This window comes from Podarcis cretensis (assembly GCF_951804945.1).
Source record: "Podarcis cretensis genome assembly, chromosome: 9".
Taxonomy (NCBI): domain Eukaryota; kingdom Metazoa; phylum Chordata; class Lepidosauria; order Squamata; family Lacertidae; genus Podarcis; species Podarcis cretensis.
Window position 1 is genome coordinate 137,463 of NC_137178.1, and position 14,807 is coordinate 152,269.

The following is a 14,807-nucleotide window of genomic DNA, read 5'->3' on the forward strand; positions in this document are numbered from 1 at the left end:
TCGAGCATCCCATAATAAAGACGAAACTGCTGCCCCCTTGGCAGAACCCTTTATTGGAGCAGAAACGACCGAGGCACAAAGCCCGTCCCCGTCTGGCTCTGCAGCAAGTCAGGTAAGGCTGAGCAGCGGCTAGCTCTGAAGGGTTTAAAAGCAACTTTCTAGTCCTTAAGGACCCTGTGGATGGCGCAACCACCAGCCCTCCCAGCCTCCATTAATTTACCCCCACCCCTTATGGCACCCACTGCAGACGGACCCCTGCAGAGGGGCAAGAGACCCTCCTTAAGGATTCCTGCTTCACTGCAGTACCAGTTGGGAGCAGAAGGGGCTGCGGATTGGGACCGGCTGGGCTCGTGCCACATGATTCTGAGTTGGGGGGGATGGCAAAAGGGACCACCCTGCTGCCAATTCCCCCAGAGGGATGGCCACTTGCCCCATGGCTTGGCCTCTTGGCCCCTTTTAAAACAGCTGGGCAAGGGGCAAACCACAGCCCGCAGCTGGCCTGGCCTTCGATGCCCATTTGCGCAGCACCGCGACAAAGGAGGATGACCCTCCACAAAATGTGGGCCTGGACAGGTCAATAGCCAAGGGGGAAAGGGAAAAAGGAAAGTGCTGCCCCCCAAAGGGCTTTTCCTGTCAAGTCAGGGAGAGCCGCCAAGCTGACATCACACAACCACGGAGGAGCAAGACCCACCGAACTGCCACTCGACACCCGCTGGACTCCCCTCCTTCTGTGGGGACAGAGGGCAGGATCAGTCCTCTCCACACTCAAGGCAAAGTCCGTCTTCCTGCCCAGACCCCCAAACGCAGCGGCCACAACCCCCACCTGCCCCTACTCTGTCACTTCCGGGACAATGTTCATCAGCAGCGCCTCGTAGCCGCGCCGGACCAGCAGCGTGAGCGTCTTCTGGCTCCGCACCGCCTCATAGATGTCCTCTGCCCGCCGGGACGCCTGGCCGTTGATCTCCATGACCACGTCCCCCGCCTTGAGCCCCGCCCTGCGGTGAGAGCAAAGCACGGGGGTGAGGGCAGAGAGACAGGCCAGACAGAGACTCCTTGCTCTGCCCTCCAGCCAGGGGGAACTGGGAACCCAAAGCCTGGAATTCTAGGGTTGGGAGGGACCCCAGGGGTCATCTAGTCCAACCCCCATCAGGTGGACAGGTGGGCGTTGCGCTTACTGATGTGCCGGAGAGCCAATGATGACCTTGTGGATGAGGACCCCGTAGGAGACATCAGGGAAGGCAGGATCCCTTATCTTCAACTCAGACAGGATACTGGGGAGGGAGAGGGAGCCACAAGGTTAGGATTCCAGCAGGCTGGGGGGGGGGAGGGAAGGCTTTATGCAGACACCCAAGGAAGTGGGGCGCTGGTTTTCTGGGGGCAGCCAAGAAGACCCTCTGCCCCAGCAGCTTAGGGGGAACCAGGGCCCACTCTGGAGCAACCGGCCCAAGGTGGGGAGACCTGGACCCTTGGGCCTGGAAGGATCTGGCGCTGAGCACCTACCTGGGCGTCAAGGTCAGCATCATCACCCCAATGTAGCGCCTCTTGCCGTCTGTGCTGCCAAACCAGGAGTCTGAGAGGGGAGAGGAGAGGCTGTCATGGACCCCAGGGGGAAGGAGACTCGGGGGCCCCCTCCATGCTGGAAGCCCACCCAGCCTAAGAGAGACTCAAGGCTGCCAGGAGGAACATCCCTGGGTTGTGGGGATATAGAGGCCAACCCCACCTCTCTCCCCCTGGTATGCTCAGCACCCATGGAAGGGGGGCAGATCCTCACCCTTGCGCTTCTCCTCCTGCTCCAGGAAGGCTCGCAGTCGGTCGGAGGGGATGGCGAAGGAGATCCCAGGGGTCACCTTCATGGTGTTCACCCCAATCACCTCGCCGTCCTAGGAGGCAGGGAGAGGAGCCCCAGGGCAGCCACTTCAGGTTGGCTTTCGCGGGGGGGGGGGGGGGAGGAAAGCTTTGCTCCACCCTCATAACACTCCTAGCCATCCAACCAAGATGAACACTGGGTGATTCGGGACTGATAGAAGGAAACTGTGGAACTCCCTCCCACAGGAAGCAGGGGTGGCCGCCAGCCTAAATGGCTTCTGAGGATGAGACTGCGTGGAGGAGGAGGCTGTGGGGGGCTCTAGCCAGGATGGCCGGGCTCTGCCACCCCCACCCCCAGAGAAAGCCCCGCTTCTGAATGCCAGTTGCTAGAAACCGCAGGACAGAGCTGCTCCCGGGCCCCGATCCTGCTTGCAGGCATCCCTTGGTGGCGTCTGGTCAGCCACTGTGAGAACAGGATGTGGGACCAAGTGCGCCCCCCCTGGCCTGATCCAGCAGCAGCAGCAGCAGCAGCAGGCTCTTAGGAGCCAAGCCCCCTGTGGCACCTGGGAAATGAAGGGTCTGTTCCCCAACCAATCAATGAGCAAAGACCCCCACCCTGTGCAAGCAGAAGCCCCCACTCCCGGGAAATAGGCAGAGGACGAGGGACTTACCAAGTTGAGGAGGGGTCCCCCGGAGTTCCCAAACTGCAAAGCAGAAAACCGAAGAGGAAGTCACTTGGAGTGACCCAGAGCTGCCCCATGTCCCTCTGGGCGCCCCTACCCCCTGGCCACAGGAATCACCCAGGCCCCTCGTGCATAGCAGAGGCAGCACCTGCGCCACTCAGGGGACAGGCCAACAAAAAGCTCCCCCCCCCCACGTTGCCCCCCTTCCGGCTCTCATGCCCAGCGGGCCTTACGTCAATGGCTGCGTCCGTCTGGATGTACTCCATGTCCGAAGCTGCCAAGCCCAGCTCCCGGCCCCCTCGCTGGGCAGAGCTGACGATGCCCGAGGTGATGGTGTTCTGCAGGGCGAAGGGGCTGCCCATGGCCACCACAAACTCCCCCTGGCGCACATCAGCGGAGCGGCCCAGGGGCAGCGTGGGCAGTGGGCGCTGGGGGGGGGGGAGGAAAGAGACAGGTGTCAGTACCAGGACACAGCATGGGAGAGCCCCCCCCCCTGCTGAGCTCTCCTTCCGGCCTCATCCGGACTCCTCTCCCAACGGGTGAGGGGCAGAAGCCTGGCCCCACTTCTGAGGGTCAGGAAATCGTCAGGAGACTGGCGTCAGCCCAGCTTGGGGGGGGGGAGGAGTTGGTGCTGGGCAGCTTAGATGGCCCCTGAAGCTGGTTGCCCTGCATGCCCCCACCCAACCAGGAACTGCTCTTGGCTTCTGGCCCACCTCTCAACTTTCCAACAAGGTCTAGGGTGATGCCACCGCTGCCCCCTCCCCGCCCAGCTCAAGAGCCAAGGGGCACTGCTGCAAATCACCCGCTGCCCCGGCGCACTCACCTTGGCGTTGATCTTGATAGTGGCAATGTCAGCCACCTGGTCCACCTGCCTCACTACGGCGTCATAGAGCTCCCCGCTGGCCAGGCGCACCCGCACCCGCTTCCGGTTGGCCACCACGTGGGCGTTGGTGACTATCAGCCCATCCGCAGACACCACGAAGCCGGAGCCGTTGGAGATGGGCACCTCTCGGCCGGAAAATGGGTGCCTGTGGAAGGGAGGGGGGAATGAGGGACATGGGGACCAGGACCAGGACCAGGACCAGCAGAGCCAGGATCAGGCCAATGGGCCACCTAGAGGAGCCTCCTGTTCTCACAGTGGCCAGCCAGGTGCCCCCATGGTAAAACCGTAAGCGGGACAGAGCCTTCTGGGTGGTGGCTGCCGCCAGACCACTTGGAACTCCTTCCCTAGAAAAGCCAGACTGGCTGCCTGCTTGCTGTCCCTCTACTTTTGGAAATGCACTGCTCTGAATGGAAAAGCTAGCCGGGAGGTTTCTACGGTTGGGATCTCCCTGCTCTCCTCCTCCTGGTATCTTCATTCTACCCATTTCATGGCTTCTCAACTCTTGCTTCCTCGCCCGATGCTTGGAGCGGTCAACATTGCAGCCGGAAGCCGCCTGGAGCCTCTGCCCAGGGAAAAGGCGGCTTACACCTCAACGCAGCGGAAGCGCCCGAATGCCTGGGGGGGGGAGGGAGGGAGGGGGGTCCCGTCTTGCCCCCCGGTGCCGCCCCTTTCCCGCCGGGCGCCCAGTACCTGCCCAGGATCTCGATGTAGACCAGCGCCGGCGCCGTCCGCTCCACCACGTCGGCGATGAAGTTGTAGGTGGCGCGCGGGGAGCCCGGCGGGGGCGAGGAGGGCGAGGGCGGCGGCGAGGGCGGCGGCGAGGGCACGGCGGCCAGCAGCCGAGGGAGGAGGCCCGGCCACAGGCAGCCCCACCGCGCCCCCTCGCCCTCGCCCTCCTCGCCCCGGCCCCGCAGCAGCCCCCAGCCCCCCAGCAGCGCCCCCGCCCCCGCCGCCCAGCCCCACCCGCCGCGGGGAAGAGGAGGAGGAGGAGGAGGAGGAGGACGCCTCTGGCCCCCGCCCAGTCCCGGCCCCGCCGCCGCCGCCGCCGCCCAGGCGCCCCCGACCCCGCTCCGCAGCCCCGCCGCCGCCCAGCGCCGCGCCACCCGAGACACCGCCGCCGCCGCCGCCGCCATGCTGCTCGGGGCCGCCTCGCGGGGCAGGCCGGGAAACGTAGTCCGGGGGGGGCGAGACGGCGGAAGGGGCGGGGCGTCGGCGTCGGGCGCGGTGACGCGCTTCCCCCCGGAGCGGGCGCGACCAAGATGGCAGCGGCGGCCCGTCAGGCCCTGGCCGCGTCCCCCCGCCGCGCTTCCCGCTGAGCGGCGCCTCCGGACCGCGGGCAGCATGGACGCCGCCTCCGCCCCCGTGGCGCCCGACCGGCTCTTCGACGCGCACCGGTGAGGGGGGCCTCGGGCGGGGGGGCGGGGGGGCCGGGCCTCCCTTCCCTTCCCTCTTGGCGGCTCGCTCACCCCGCTCCTCGGCGCCCCCTTCTCTCTCTCCCTCTCTCTCCCCCCCCCCCGCAGGCTCCCCCCCGGCGAGGGTCCTCGCGTGCTGCTCTCGCTGCTGCTCTACGCGCCGGTGGGGCTGGCGCTGCTGCTGCTGCGCCTCTTCATCGGGCTGCACGTCTTCCTGGTCAGCTGCGCGCTCCCGGACAGCGCCCCGCGCCGCTTCCTGGTGCGCGTGATGTGCTCGGTGCTGGGCGTGCTCGTGCGCCAGGGCGACCCCCGCCAGCGCAGCCTCCGCGCGCGCGTCTTCATCGCCAACCACGTCACCCACTTCGACCACAACGTCCTCAACCTGCTCACCTCCTGCAACGCGGTGAGCGGGGGGAGGCCGGGGGGCGGGGGGAGGCCGGGGGGCAGAGCCAAGGCTCCCCGAGGAAATGCGCCTTCCGGGAGGGGCAGAGGCTTCGGTCTGGCTCGCTCAGCCGCCGCCGCCGCCGCCGGGCCTCTTGCTCCCGAGAGATGCAGGTCTTGTTAGCGCAGCATTTGGCAAGGTAAGAAGCACCCGCTGGATCAGGCCCCTGTTCTCCCGGGCGCCCACCAGATGCCCCAGCCGGATCTCAGCAAAAGAGCCCTGGTCCCTCCTCTGGTTTCTGGCATCCAGAAGTGTTATTGCATAAGACGGAGAGCAGAGCAGAGCCATTGTGGTTAGCACAAGACAGTTCTCTCATTCTCTTTAAAAACCATCCAGGCTGGTTGCCATCACTGGCTCCTGCAGGAGGGAGTTCCAAAGTTTAACTATGCACTGCATGAAGAACAACTTTATTTTATTTGTCCTGATTTTTCCAGCTCTCAGCCTTGAACGTCCATCTTTGGGAGTTCACCTCAACGTAATAATCATTGCCATTTGTGTGTGTGATCGTACGCGTATTCATGTACACAAGAACAAGCCTTTTCTGTGGTGGCTCCCCATTTGTGAAATGCTCTCTCTAAGGATGTTTGGCTGGAACCTTCATTATACACCTTTAGGCGCCAGGTGAAAATGTTCCTCTTCAACTGGGTCTTGGGCTGATTGACCTTTTAAATGTGTTGTGGAGTGGGGGGTTATTGGGTTGTCTTTGTTTTTGTTTTGTTTTGTGCATTTTGTGTTTTTTATGTTGTAACTCTATGTTGTGAACTGCTACAGATATAGGGCAGGATGGAATTTTAAGAAGTAATAAATAATAATAATGGATACAGTTTCATGCAGCACATAATTTAAACAGTGGATTTAGCTCCCACCAGAGTTTGTGCTGACCCACCAACTTGGATGGCTTTAAAAGTGGATGAGACAGATTCACAGCAGAGGAGGGGGCTCTATCCCTGATGGCTGCCTTCTGCCCCAGAGGCAGAAGGCAGTGCATGCCCTTGAATGCTCATGTCCTTGTGGTCCCTGGGGGCTGGCTTCCCCAGGGCTGCAGGTCCCAATCCCCACCAGTGGAGAGCCATGGGCTGCCGCCTGTCCCATGCAGGCCCTGACGGATTCTCTTCCCAACAGCCCGTGCTGAACGGCACCTCTGGCTTCATCTGCTGGTCCCGGGGCTTCCTGGAGGTGGGGGGTGCAGAGAGCCGAGCCGAGCTGCTGGAGTCCCTGAAGGCCTACTCCTCCCAGGGGAGCAACCCGCCCCTGCTGCTCTTCCCCGAGGAGACAACCACCAACGGCCGTGTGGGTCTCCTGCGCTTCAGGTGGGCAGAGCCTCTGGCCTGGCGCCAGGCACCCGAGAAGATCCCCCGGGATCAGGCCAAGGGCCATCCAGCCCACAATCTGGTTCTGATTTTGGCCGACCAGGTGCCTCAGGGGGAAGCCAGCAAACAGTGGGATGGGGGGAGTCTCCTGCTGAACGTTGCCCCACTGACTGCACCCTTCCCTCTCCTCTCCAGCTCATGGCCCTTCTCCATCTTGGACAGCGTCCAGCCAGTGGCTCTGCAAGTCCAGAGGCCTTTTGTCGCTGTGGTGAGTGATGGGGAGCAGGGGGCTGTCTGCTTGCTGCTGTGAAGCAGAACCCACAGGAACATCCCCCCAGCAATGGGTGTTGGGGATGGGTGCTTCCTCCCCCGTCCCAAGGGCCAGGGCTTGCACTTGCAGCAGCCCCCACCCCTCTTGGCTTTTTACTGTTTTCTTTCTCTCCTCTCCCCCCCCCCCCAAGAGTGTGGCTGACGCCTCCTGGGTGACGGAGCTGCTCTGGACGTTCTTTGTGCCCTTCACTGTTTATCAAGTAAGGTACTAACAGTCTCTGCTACTTCCTTGCATGGGGGAGGAGGGGGGGCCTGGATGGAAGAAGAGGAGAGAGGCTCTCAGAGCAGAAGGGAAAGAAGCCTCTGCCCTTCAGCCCCTCTCTCTGCTTTTGCCAATGGGGGAAGTTTGGTCCTCGTTTTGGGGAGGGGGGAGGCTGGGTAGCCTGGGGCTTGTCCTCCCCTCTTCCCTTCCTTCCTCCCCAGGTGGCTTCCGCCCATCGGCAGACTAGTTGAAGAAACTCGCGAGGAGTTTGCGCTGCGGGTTCAGGAGGTAGGAGCAGAGGGCTTGGGGGCGGCAGCATGAAAGACTGGCTGGCACGGCCGGGGTCCTCCACGTTCCTCAGCGGTGGGGTGGGGGGCGTGATGCCCGTGCTGAGGTGCTGCCTCTGTCCGCTCCGGCTGTGTCAGAGCCTGGACTGGGGAGCTTCCTAGCTGAGCCCTGGCCTGCGCTCTCCTCCCTGCAGCTCCTGGCCCTGGAGCTGGGTGTGGTCTCAACTCGACTCACTGCTGCTGACAAAGCCGAGCACCTGAAGCGATTGCGCCACAGCCCCTCAGCCCCCTACAGCCCCCCAGGTGAGTGGGGCCGAAGTGGTTCGTCTCCCCTGCCGCCATAGGCCTGCTTGCTGGCAGAGCTCCAAGCCCTGGGTGGCTCCTGCCTGGGCTCTGCCTGCTCCCAGCTCTCTCCTGATGGGTGGCGAGGGTCTTGCCCACGCTGCTTAGCAGTGGCTGGCAGGGAGGGAGGGAGGATCCAGGCCACCATGGGGGCTGTGGCGCCCCCCCCCCGGCCTCTGTGCCTCAGCCGCCCCCTTTCCCCTTGCTTTCCTTCCTTTCTCTCAGCTCCAAGCCAGCCTTCGGGGACCCAGGACCGAGCTTTTCCCAGTGTTGCCTCCGCAGAGGATGTCCGCTGGAGTGGCATGGCCCAGCGTGTTAAAGAAGTCCTGCCCCACGTGCCCCTGGCAGTCATCCGCAAGGATCTAGGTGCGTGGGGGGGGGGGCGAGGCTCCTGGGGGGGTGAAGCATTTGGGTAAGAGCTTGAGGGGGGATTCTCATACCCAGGAGGGTTGGGGGGGCAGCTTCCCCCCACTAGAAACACAGAATCTCTCATCATGACACTAGAAGGAGGTGGTCTGTTAGATATTTGAGGCCTAGTCATATATTTCCATTTAGTTTTTAATAAAAAGTTAGGTCTTGCACCAGAGTAACGTCTATCTGTCTAAGGCTTGCACAAGGACCCTAGTCCAGCCCCCTGCAGTGCAGGCATCCCAACTGAAGCGCTCCTGAGAGAGGCCCACCCAGCCTCAGTCAGTTCTAAGTCTGGCCTCCTGCTCTCTCTTCCAGCTCGGACGAACTGTGTGGATGCGACCATTGCCAATCTCCTGGAGGGGCGGGTTCCCTTCATCCCCAGCGAGGCGGAGGCAGAAGATTCCTCGGCTGCCCCGTCCGTCTCTGGCGCTCACTACCTCGCCTCTGCTCCCCTGACCCCGGTATCCAAACCCCCCACCCCAAGGAGGAGGGAGGGAGCAGGCGCTGGGAGGCCCATGGGGGGGGGGCTGAAGAGGTGCTGGGGCTTCTCAAGGCTGAGCTCCTGCCCCCTCCTCTCTCTCTCTGCAGGCCCCCATGAAGCTCTTTGCCCGGTCCCCAGAGGCAAGGCACGTCTCCCTCCAGGAGCGGAAGCGGCTGCTGTACGACTACGCCAGGAGGTGAGGCCGGGACCCTTTCCCTGCCACAGAGGGAGCAAGGGGTGGAACACCGCCCCCCCCCAGCAGTCTCTCTCTGACACACACCCCAGCCCGTCTGCGCTTGCTCTGGCTGAGCAGCTGTGCGCCACTGTGTGCTGATGAAAGGCTTCTCTTGCTTTCGCAGGAGATTCATGGAGAAGCATGGGATGGCGCTGAAGGAGGGGAGCCACTGACCAGCTGGTGTTTTTCTTGAGGACTGCTGGTTTGATCAACTCTGGATCTTTGTGGAGGGTTTCTGCGGATACTGCCGTCCCGCTGTACCCGTGTGGGGTTGGCAGTGTGTCCGTGGCTGCCCCTGAGTGGTGTGTGCCCATCCCGCCTGATGTCTCCGCAGGGCAAGAGGAGGCTCCCAGCCCCCACCCCGCCCGCTGCAAGGACTCCACATCCCACATCGCCCTGCCACACAGCCGGGGCCACCGACGGCCTGCCTCAGAGTGCGGGTGGGAGGGGCCAAGCTTTCACTATCAAAATAAACGTTACTCTAATTCTCATCCTCTCGGACGCGCCTTCCTTCGCTGCTGTTGATTCTGCTTGAGAGGCAGCAGAAGCCCCGCCAAGGGAGATGCAACGGGTCCTTGTTCCGCCACCGCAACTGCTGCTGGGACGGGCCAGGCTGCCTTCCCTCTGGCTCTGCCCTCTGTGCCCTGGCTCTGGAGGGGATGGGCCCCCGAGTCACTCAGCTGGCGGGCTGAGCTGTCTCCTGCCTCCAGCCAGGTCCTCCTGTCCTGACCCAGCCTGAGCCACACGAAGCTCTATCCCAAGTGCTTTTGAGTGGCTGTTTTTTGTGTCCTCGCCCTCTTGATTCTCTGGTTTCTGTTTCTGTGTGGTGAGAGTCTGCTTTAGCTTTGCGCACTTTACAGTGGAGGGGCTGCTGGATAGTGGGGTTGGGGGTGATTCTTGCATTGTGAGGGGTGGAGTAGATGCCCAGGGGCTCCCTTCCAATGCCTGACAGCCTTTTATAGCGGCTCTTCCCTTAGCAGGATGGCTGCTTCCTTCCTTAGAATTAACCTGAGCCTTGAAAATCGCATAGAAGTTGAAAGTGGGTGGTTGTCACTCTGTCCAATTGGCTGCCTGTGCTGTAGACAAAGGGACCTTCCTGGCCACCTGGGGAGGGTGGCAGTTCCTGGAGGGAATCGGGTTCCAGGGGGAGGTCTTGGACGACCCTGAGGGGGCAAGGGGGGTGGGTGCTCCCCACACCTGCCAGAATCCAGTGGCTGCCAGTGTGGCAGGAGGAACTCTGTATCCTTGCTACCTTTATTCTGGGCATCCTTTCGATGAGAGCGCCTGCATTGGGGGGGGCGCTAGACTAGATGTCCCTTGGGGGGGGGTCCCCTTCCAGTTCTCTGAATCAGTGGGGCAGCCTAAACTGTTGAGGTTTCCCCCGCCTCGCAGTTGTGGGCAGATGATGCTGCGAGGAGGAGAGGGGAGGAAGGCTGTCTGGGAGGAGGGCGCGCGGCGCGCTCCGGAGGATGCTGGGCGGGGGGGGGGGGGGGGCGGGCAGCTGCTCCCTTCTGCTCGGCTCGCGGGGTCGGCCCAGGTCAGCCTCCTCCTCCCGGGCGGGACATGCGTGCAGCTCGGCATGTCTGGCTGCGCCCCTCCCGGGCGCGCATTCATTCATGGAGCACGTAGCCGGCTACCCTTAAAGGGGCGACAGGAGGCGGCCCGGGGTTGCCTTCCTCGGCTGCCTCCTTCCGTGGCTTCGGCGGCGCCCCGCTCGTTGAAATACCAGCGGGCGGCGCGAGGCCGAAAGAAACAGAGCAGGACCAGGACTTCTCTTGATGCAGCCTGGAATAGCATTGGCCTTTTTGGCTGCTGCATCACCCTGTGGACTCGCGCGAAGCTTGTGGTCCCGCAAGACCCCGAGATCCTTTTCACATGCCTGCTACTGAGCCAGGTGTCCCCCGTCCTCAGGGCCGGATTGAGGTTGGATGAGGCCCTCAGCTCCTGAAGGTAATGGGGTCTTTTATGTGTCCTGCTGCCCGTGGTCAACAACAAATTATTGCTGTTTTTTGTGTTGAATGCAGTATATGCTCTCTGGTAACTTTGGGGGCCCCAAGAGAGAGGGACCCTGAGCTAGAGCTCCTTTAGCTTATAGGTAAATCCGGCGCTGCCCGCCCTCTATTTGTGCATCTGGTTCTTCCGGCCTAAGTGCAGAGCCCAGCATTTGTCCCCATTGAAATTCATTTTCTTAGCTTGCGCCCAGTTCTCCAATCTGTTCCGGTCATTTTGAATTCTGATTCTGACTCGACGGTGTGATGTTCAGATCCTAGAACTGCAGAGATGGAAGGCACCCAAGGGTCATCTAGTCCCACCCTCGGCAATGCAGGCATCCCTGCAAAAGCATCTCTCCTGCGAGGAAGAACGGCTTTTCCTGTCGAAAGACAGAATTTCCTTCCTGGGGCAGCAGCCCGTCCGATATTGGCATATGGGGCGGTGCCCCTTCCCCTGTCCCTTGCCGGTTGGGGTCCCCACCCCTCCCCGGAGCAGGCTGGCGTCGCCCTTTTAAGGCGCGAGGGGGCCCGGCGCTTCTGTTTACAGAAGGGAGCCGGCTGGGCGTCACGTGGCCTCCAGCTGGCCGGCTGGCTAATGGGACGGGCACCTGCCTGGCACCGGGAGGGAGCCCAGGCAGCGGAGCGATGGAGGCGCCCCGGGAAGACGCCCTGCAGAGTGAGTGGCCCTGGGCGGGCGGGCGGGGGGAGGGAGGAGAAGCGCGCTCCCGCGCCGAGTCCCTTGCGGGGCCAGATTGGGGTAGGGGCTCTGGGACCCACCCCCCCAGCAGCTGCAGCTGCATCCCCCAGGCGGTGGCGGGAATCCAGTTCGGTCCCTCTAACTGCCCCTTCCTGCTGCTTGCCCGCTTCCTAGGCTCCTGGGTGGAGGTGCCCCCACTTGGCCTGGAGGAGCCCCCCACGCCGGCCTGTGCGCCCCACCGCGACATGGAACGGATCCTGCTGGAAGCGCAGCTGGAGGTGGAGCCGCCGCGGGCCGAGGGGTAGGTGGCCGTGGGCGGATGACTCTTTCGTGGGCAGCGGGGTCGGCGGAACTCCTTGCAACTGGCTGTGAGCGCAGCAGGCGAAAGGGAGGCTCTGCGGTGGACAAGCGGGCGGCGGCTGCTAGCTCCGCAGGGCCGGGAAGCGACGACACCGGGGGGCGGCGAGAGACCAAGCTTGGACTGCCGGGTCTCGGGTGAGGGGACGGCAGATCAGCCCCTCGGAGCCAGACAGGCGCTACTGGGCATCCCTGGCTCTTCGCCCCTTCCTTAACCCCCGCTCAGGGCTGCGTACCCAGGGGGCGGCCCACTGCCTGGCCTGGGGGAGGCCAGCGCTTCCTTCCAAGCCCTCCCGTGAGCCTGACTCGACTCCCCCCACCCAGGCTATGGGGCCGCATGTGGGGCTCCTTAGGCTTTCACTGGAGTTGACATAACTGCGCTCCTAAGCAAATTCCGGTCAGCTCCTTTTAATGCTAATTATTGCACAGATGTTCCCTCAGTACTTGCGGTTCTGTTCCCTTCCCTTCCCTTTTGGGATGCTCTGAAACGTCAAAGTTTGAACCAAATCGCCTCTCTTGAGATTTGTATTTCTGAACTTCTCACTGCGAAATTGGAAAGTCTGGCAGATTTCCTTTGGGCTCCACCTTGCCACACGAACCTGAGGATGTGAACCCCACATCCTGCCATTATAAATGTACCAGAGCTGGAAAAATCATGGAATCACAGATTTGTAGAGTTAGAAGGGACCTCCAAGGCCCATCTAGTCCAAGCCCCTGAAATGCAGGAATCTCAACAACATGACAGGTGGCTTTAAAATCTCCAAGGAAGGAGGCTCCATCGCCTCCGTAGAGAGTCTGTTCCACTGTCAGCCAGCTCAGAAAGTTCTTCCTGGGGTTTAGTCACAAGGAGCCTTTGGTTTCTACAGCTGCTCCCCCAGAAAGAGCGGCCTGGGAGTGGCCACCAGACGTCTCCCAGGGACTGCCACAGTCAGGACACACAAAAGCCCCTGGAAGGATGACCTGGGCTGCTTCTGTGGGTGACAACTCAGCTCCCTTCTCCTGTCTGAGGCAGGGCTCCACTGGCCAGCCTCTTCACCTGCCCAGGAGGACAGGAGGCTCCTGCCTTCTGAAGGGCTCACCTGAGCATCCTCACGGGCTGTGGACAGGTCTTGCCTGGTAGAGATTTAGGTCCAGTGTGGGCATCAGCCTCTAAAGGGCTTCACAGCAGCTTCTGAGCATGCTCACAAACAGCATGGCAGCAAAATCTCTCTTGTGCATGAACACACAGACAGCGAGAGCAATGTCTCACCAGCAGATTCCATTTCTTGTGTTTCCAGCTCCTTCCTTGCACTGAAGGCACCTGGTGTGGAGGACCTGAGCCCAGGGCAGGTGAGTGTCAACGCTGAGGTGTGCAAAGGACCCACCTGGGCCATGGGCTTGTGGTCTTGTAGCCTCAGATTGAGAAGGTTCAATCTCAGGGGTCATTGTGGTGACCGATCCACGAAGCACCTTGACTTCCGTAGACAGGTGTGTTCACACCCACCCACAAGACATGCCCAGATGGTTGCCCAGGTGATATGCCCCCCTCCACCCTTAAAAAAAAATTATGGGATGCTGCACTTTCTCTTTGCAGAGGGAAGACGCTGAAGGGTCTGTCCAGCTAGGGACCCTGCCCTGGTCGTGGCCCAGCCCCCCTGAGCACCAAAAGTAAGGATGGCTCTTCACTGCCTTTCCCCAGGGGTCCTGGCTTCAGGCAACCCCCCCCCCCCAGACTCTCACCCCACTGCCTGCTCCACTTTGGACTCTGTCTGTCTGTCTCTCTGCAGGGAGCTGGCCTGCCTGCCCTCTGCGTGTGCCCCCCTGCTCAGCCCAGTTCTACACAGGAGGAGGGGGTTGCGGGACCCCCAGCTGCTGCTTCTGGTCATCCCCTCTCTGCTGCTCAGCCACGTCTTGGCCTTCGGCCTTGGGTGAGTTGGGGGGGGGAGGCAACAAACCAGGCACAGTTAGCGCCTCCAAACCTCTTGCCTGGACTCCTCTCTCACACACAGCAGTGGCCCATCAGCTGAGGATAAATGGGATCGTGGCAAAACATGGGGATGGGGACGGTGGTTGATTTTTCTCCCTTTATGGAAACACCCTTAATTCTGCCCAGTGCAGCCAGCCCCCTATAGCGTCTGTCTCCTACCTCTCCCCTCCAAAACGTCTTGAGACCTGCGGTGAAGTCTCTGCGCTCTGGTTCCCCACAGGGACCTGGCTAGCTGCTGCAGAAGCAGATGCTGGATTAGATGGGTCTCTTCTGGCCTGATCCAGCAGCCTCTTCTCATGCTCTTCTGCTGCTGCTCAGAGCCTTCCCTTGCCTCTCCCACTTGCCTGGAGGAGCGCAGCAAGAGAGGGGGCTGTCGGCCTGGCCTCTCCTGACCCAGCCCCTCACTCACTGCCCTTTTCCTCTCCTCTCTCCAGCATTTGTATCGGGAAGCGTCTAGCTGCCTCCCCCTCAAGCAGCCTGTGAGGAGCCGGAAGAGGGGCCTCCTGGGACACCCACCCCACCCCAGCTCCCCACCAAACTGTTGCACGGCCCTGTCTTGCCCAAGACCACCTGAGAAGTGGTGCAGAGCCCAGCATCAAATCTGATACCCCCACCCACCCACCCACTTCCGTGTACACAACCTTCCTTGCCTCCGCTGTGGGGCCCAGCCTTCATAAAGAGTGTCATGGACTTAGCCCCAATGCCCCCTCTCCACTTTCCCTGCTGCAGTGGGGCAGAGGGGAGGGGGTTGCTGGACTCCAACGGCAGCAGCAGCAGCAGCTACCTTCCTCCCCCTCCTCTCCTGTGGGTCCTGCTAGCAGCTGGGAGTTAGAGCCTGGACACATCTGGAAGGCCACATCTGGAGGTTGCTCTACCCCCCCCCATGCCAATCCAAGGAGCTTCGGAAAGACACTCTGCAGCAAAGCATGGCAGATGATCTACTGGAACATGCCCTTGCTTCAGTCGAAATAA

The 14,807-nt window shown here is 61.9% G+C and overlaps 3 protein-coding genes across 4 annotated transcripts; 2 read left to right on the forward strand and 1 right to left on the reverse strand.

The window, feature by feature from the left end:
• Nucleotides 1-33: 33 nt before the first annotated feature.
• Nucleotides 34-4,715, reverse strand: HTRA2 (HtrA serine peptidase 2; the record flags this gene model as incomplete). The annotated part of the gene is made up of 8 exons (XM_079990090.1): nucleotides 34-995; nucleotides 1,176-1,271; nucleotides 1,501-1,570; nucleotides 1,772-1,880; nucleotides 2,478-2,510; nucleotides 2,723-2,917; nucleotides 3,313-3,517; nucleotides 4,063-4,715. 8 exons carry the CDS (start codon nucleotides 4,713-4,715, stop codon nucleotides 830-832), a joined length of 1,527 nt encoding a protein of 508 aa, XP_079846216.1. The 3' UTR covers nucleotides 34-829.
• On the forward strand, nucleotides 4,625-9,315 carry AUP1 (AUP1 lipid droplet regulating VLDL assembly factor). The gene is made up of 11 exons (XM_079991002.1): nucleotides 4,625-4,766; nucleotides 4,893-5,187; nucleotides 6,349-6,536; nucleotides 6,732-6,804; nucleotides 6,998-7,071; nucleotides 7,290-7,356; nucleotides 7,550-7,658; nucleotides 7,923-8,063; nucleotides 8,424-8,569; nucleotides 8,697-8,785; nucleotides 8,949-9,315. The coding sequence occupies exons 1-11, from the start codon at nucleotides 4,714-4,716 to the stop codon at nucleotides 8,995-8,997; spliced, it is 1,284 nt and encodes a 427-aa protein (XP_079847128.1). The 5' UTR covers nucleotides 4,625-4,713; the 3' UTR covers nucleotides 8,998-9,315.
• A 979-nt stretch (nucleotides 9,316-10,294) lies between these two features.
• Nucleotides 10,295-14,807, forward strand: LOC307224386 (BCL2/adenovirus E1B 19 kDa protein-interacting protein 3-like). 2 transcript variants are annotated; one of them, XM_079991251.1, is made up of 6 exons: nucleotides 10,295-10,774; nucleotides 11,687-11,813; nucleotides 13,147-13,198; nucleotides 13,443-13,516; nucleotides 13,636-13,776; nucleotides 14,270-14,807. In XM_079991251.1, the coding sequence occupies exons 1-6, from the start codon at nucleotides 10,753-10,755 to the stop codon at nucleotides 14,316-14,318; spliced, it is 465 nt and encodes a 154-aa protein (XP_079847377.1). In that variant the 5' UTR covers nucleotides 10,295-10,752; the 3' UTR covers nucleotides 14,319-14,807. The 2 variants fall into 2 exon arrangements, with proteins under 2 accessions (XP_079847377.1, XP_079847376.1); XM_079991250.1 differs by having other exon boundaries at nucleotides 10,304-11,491.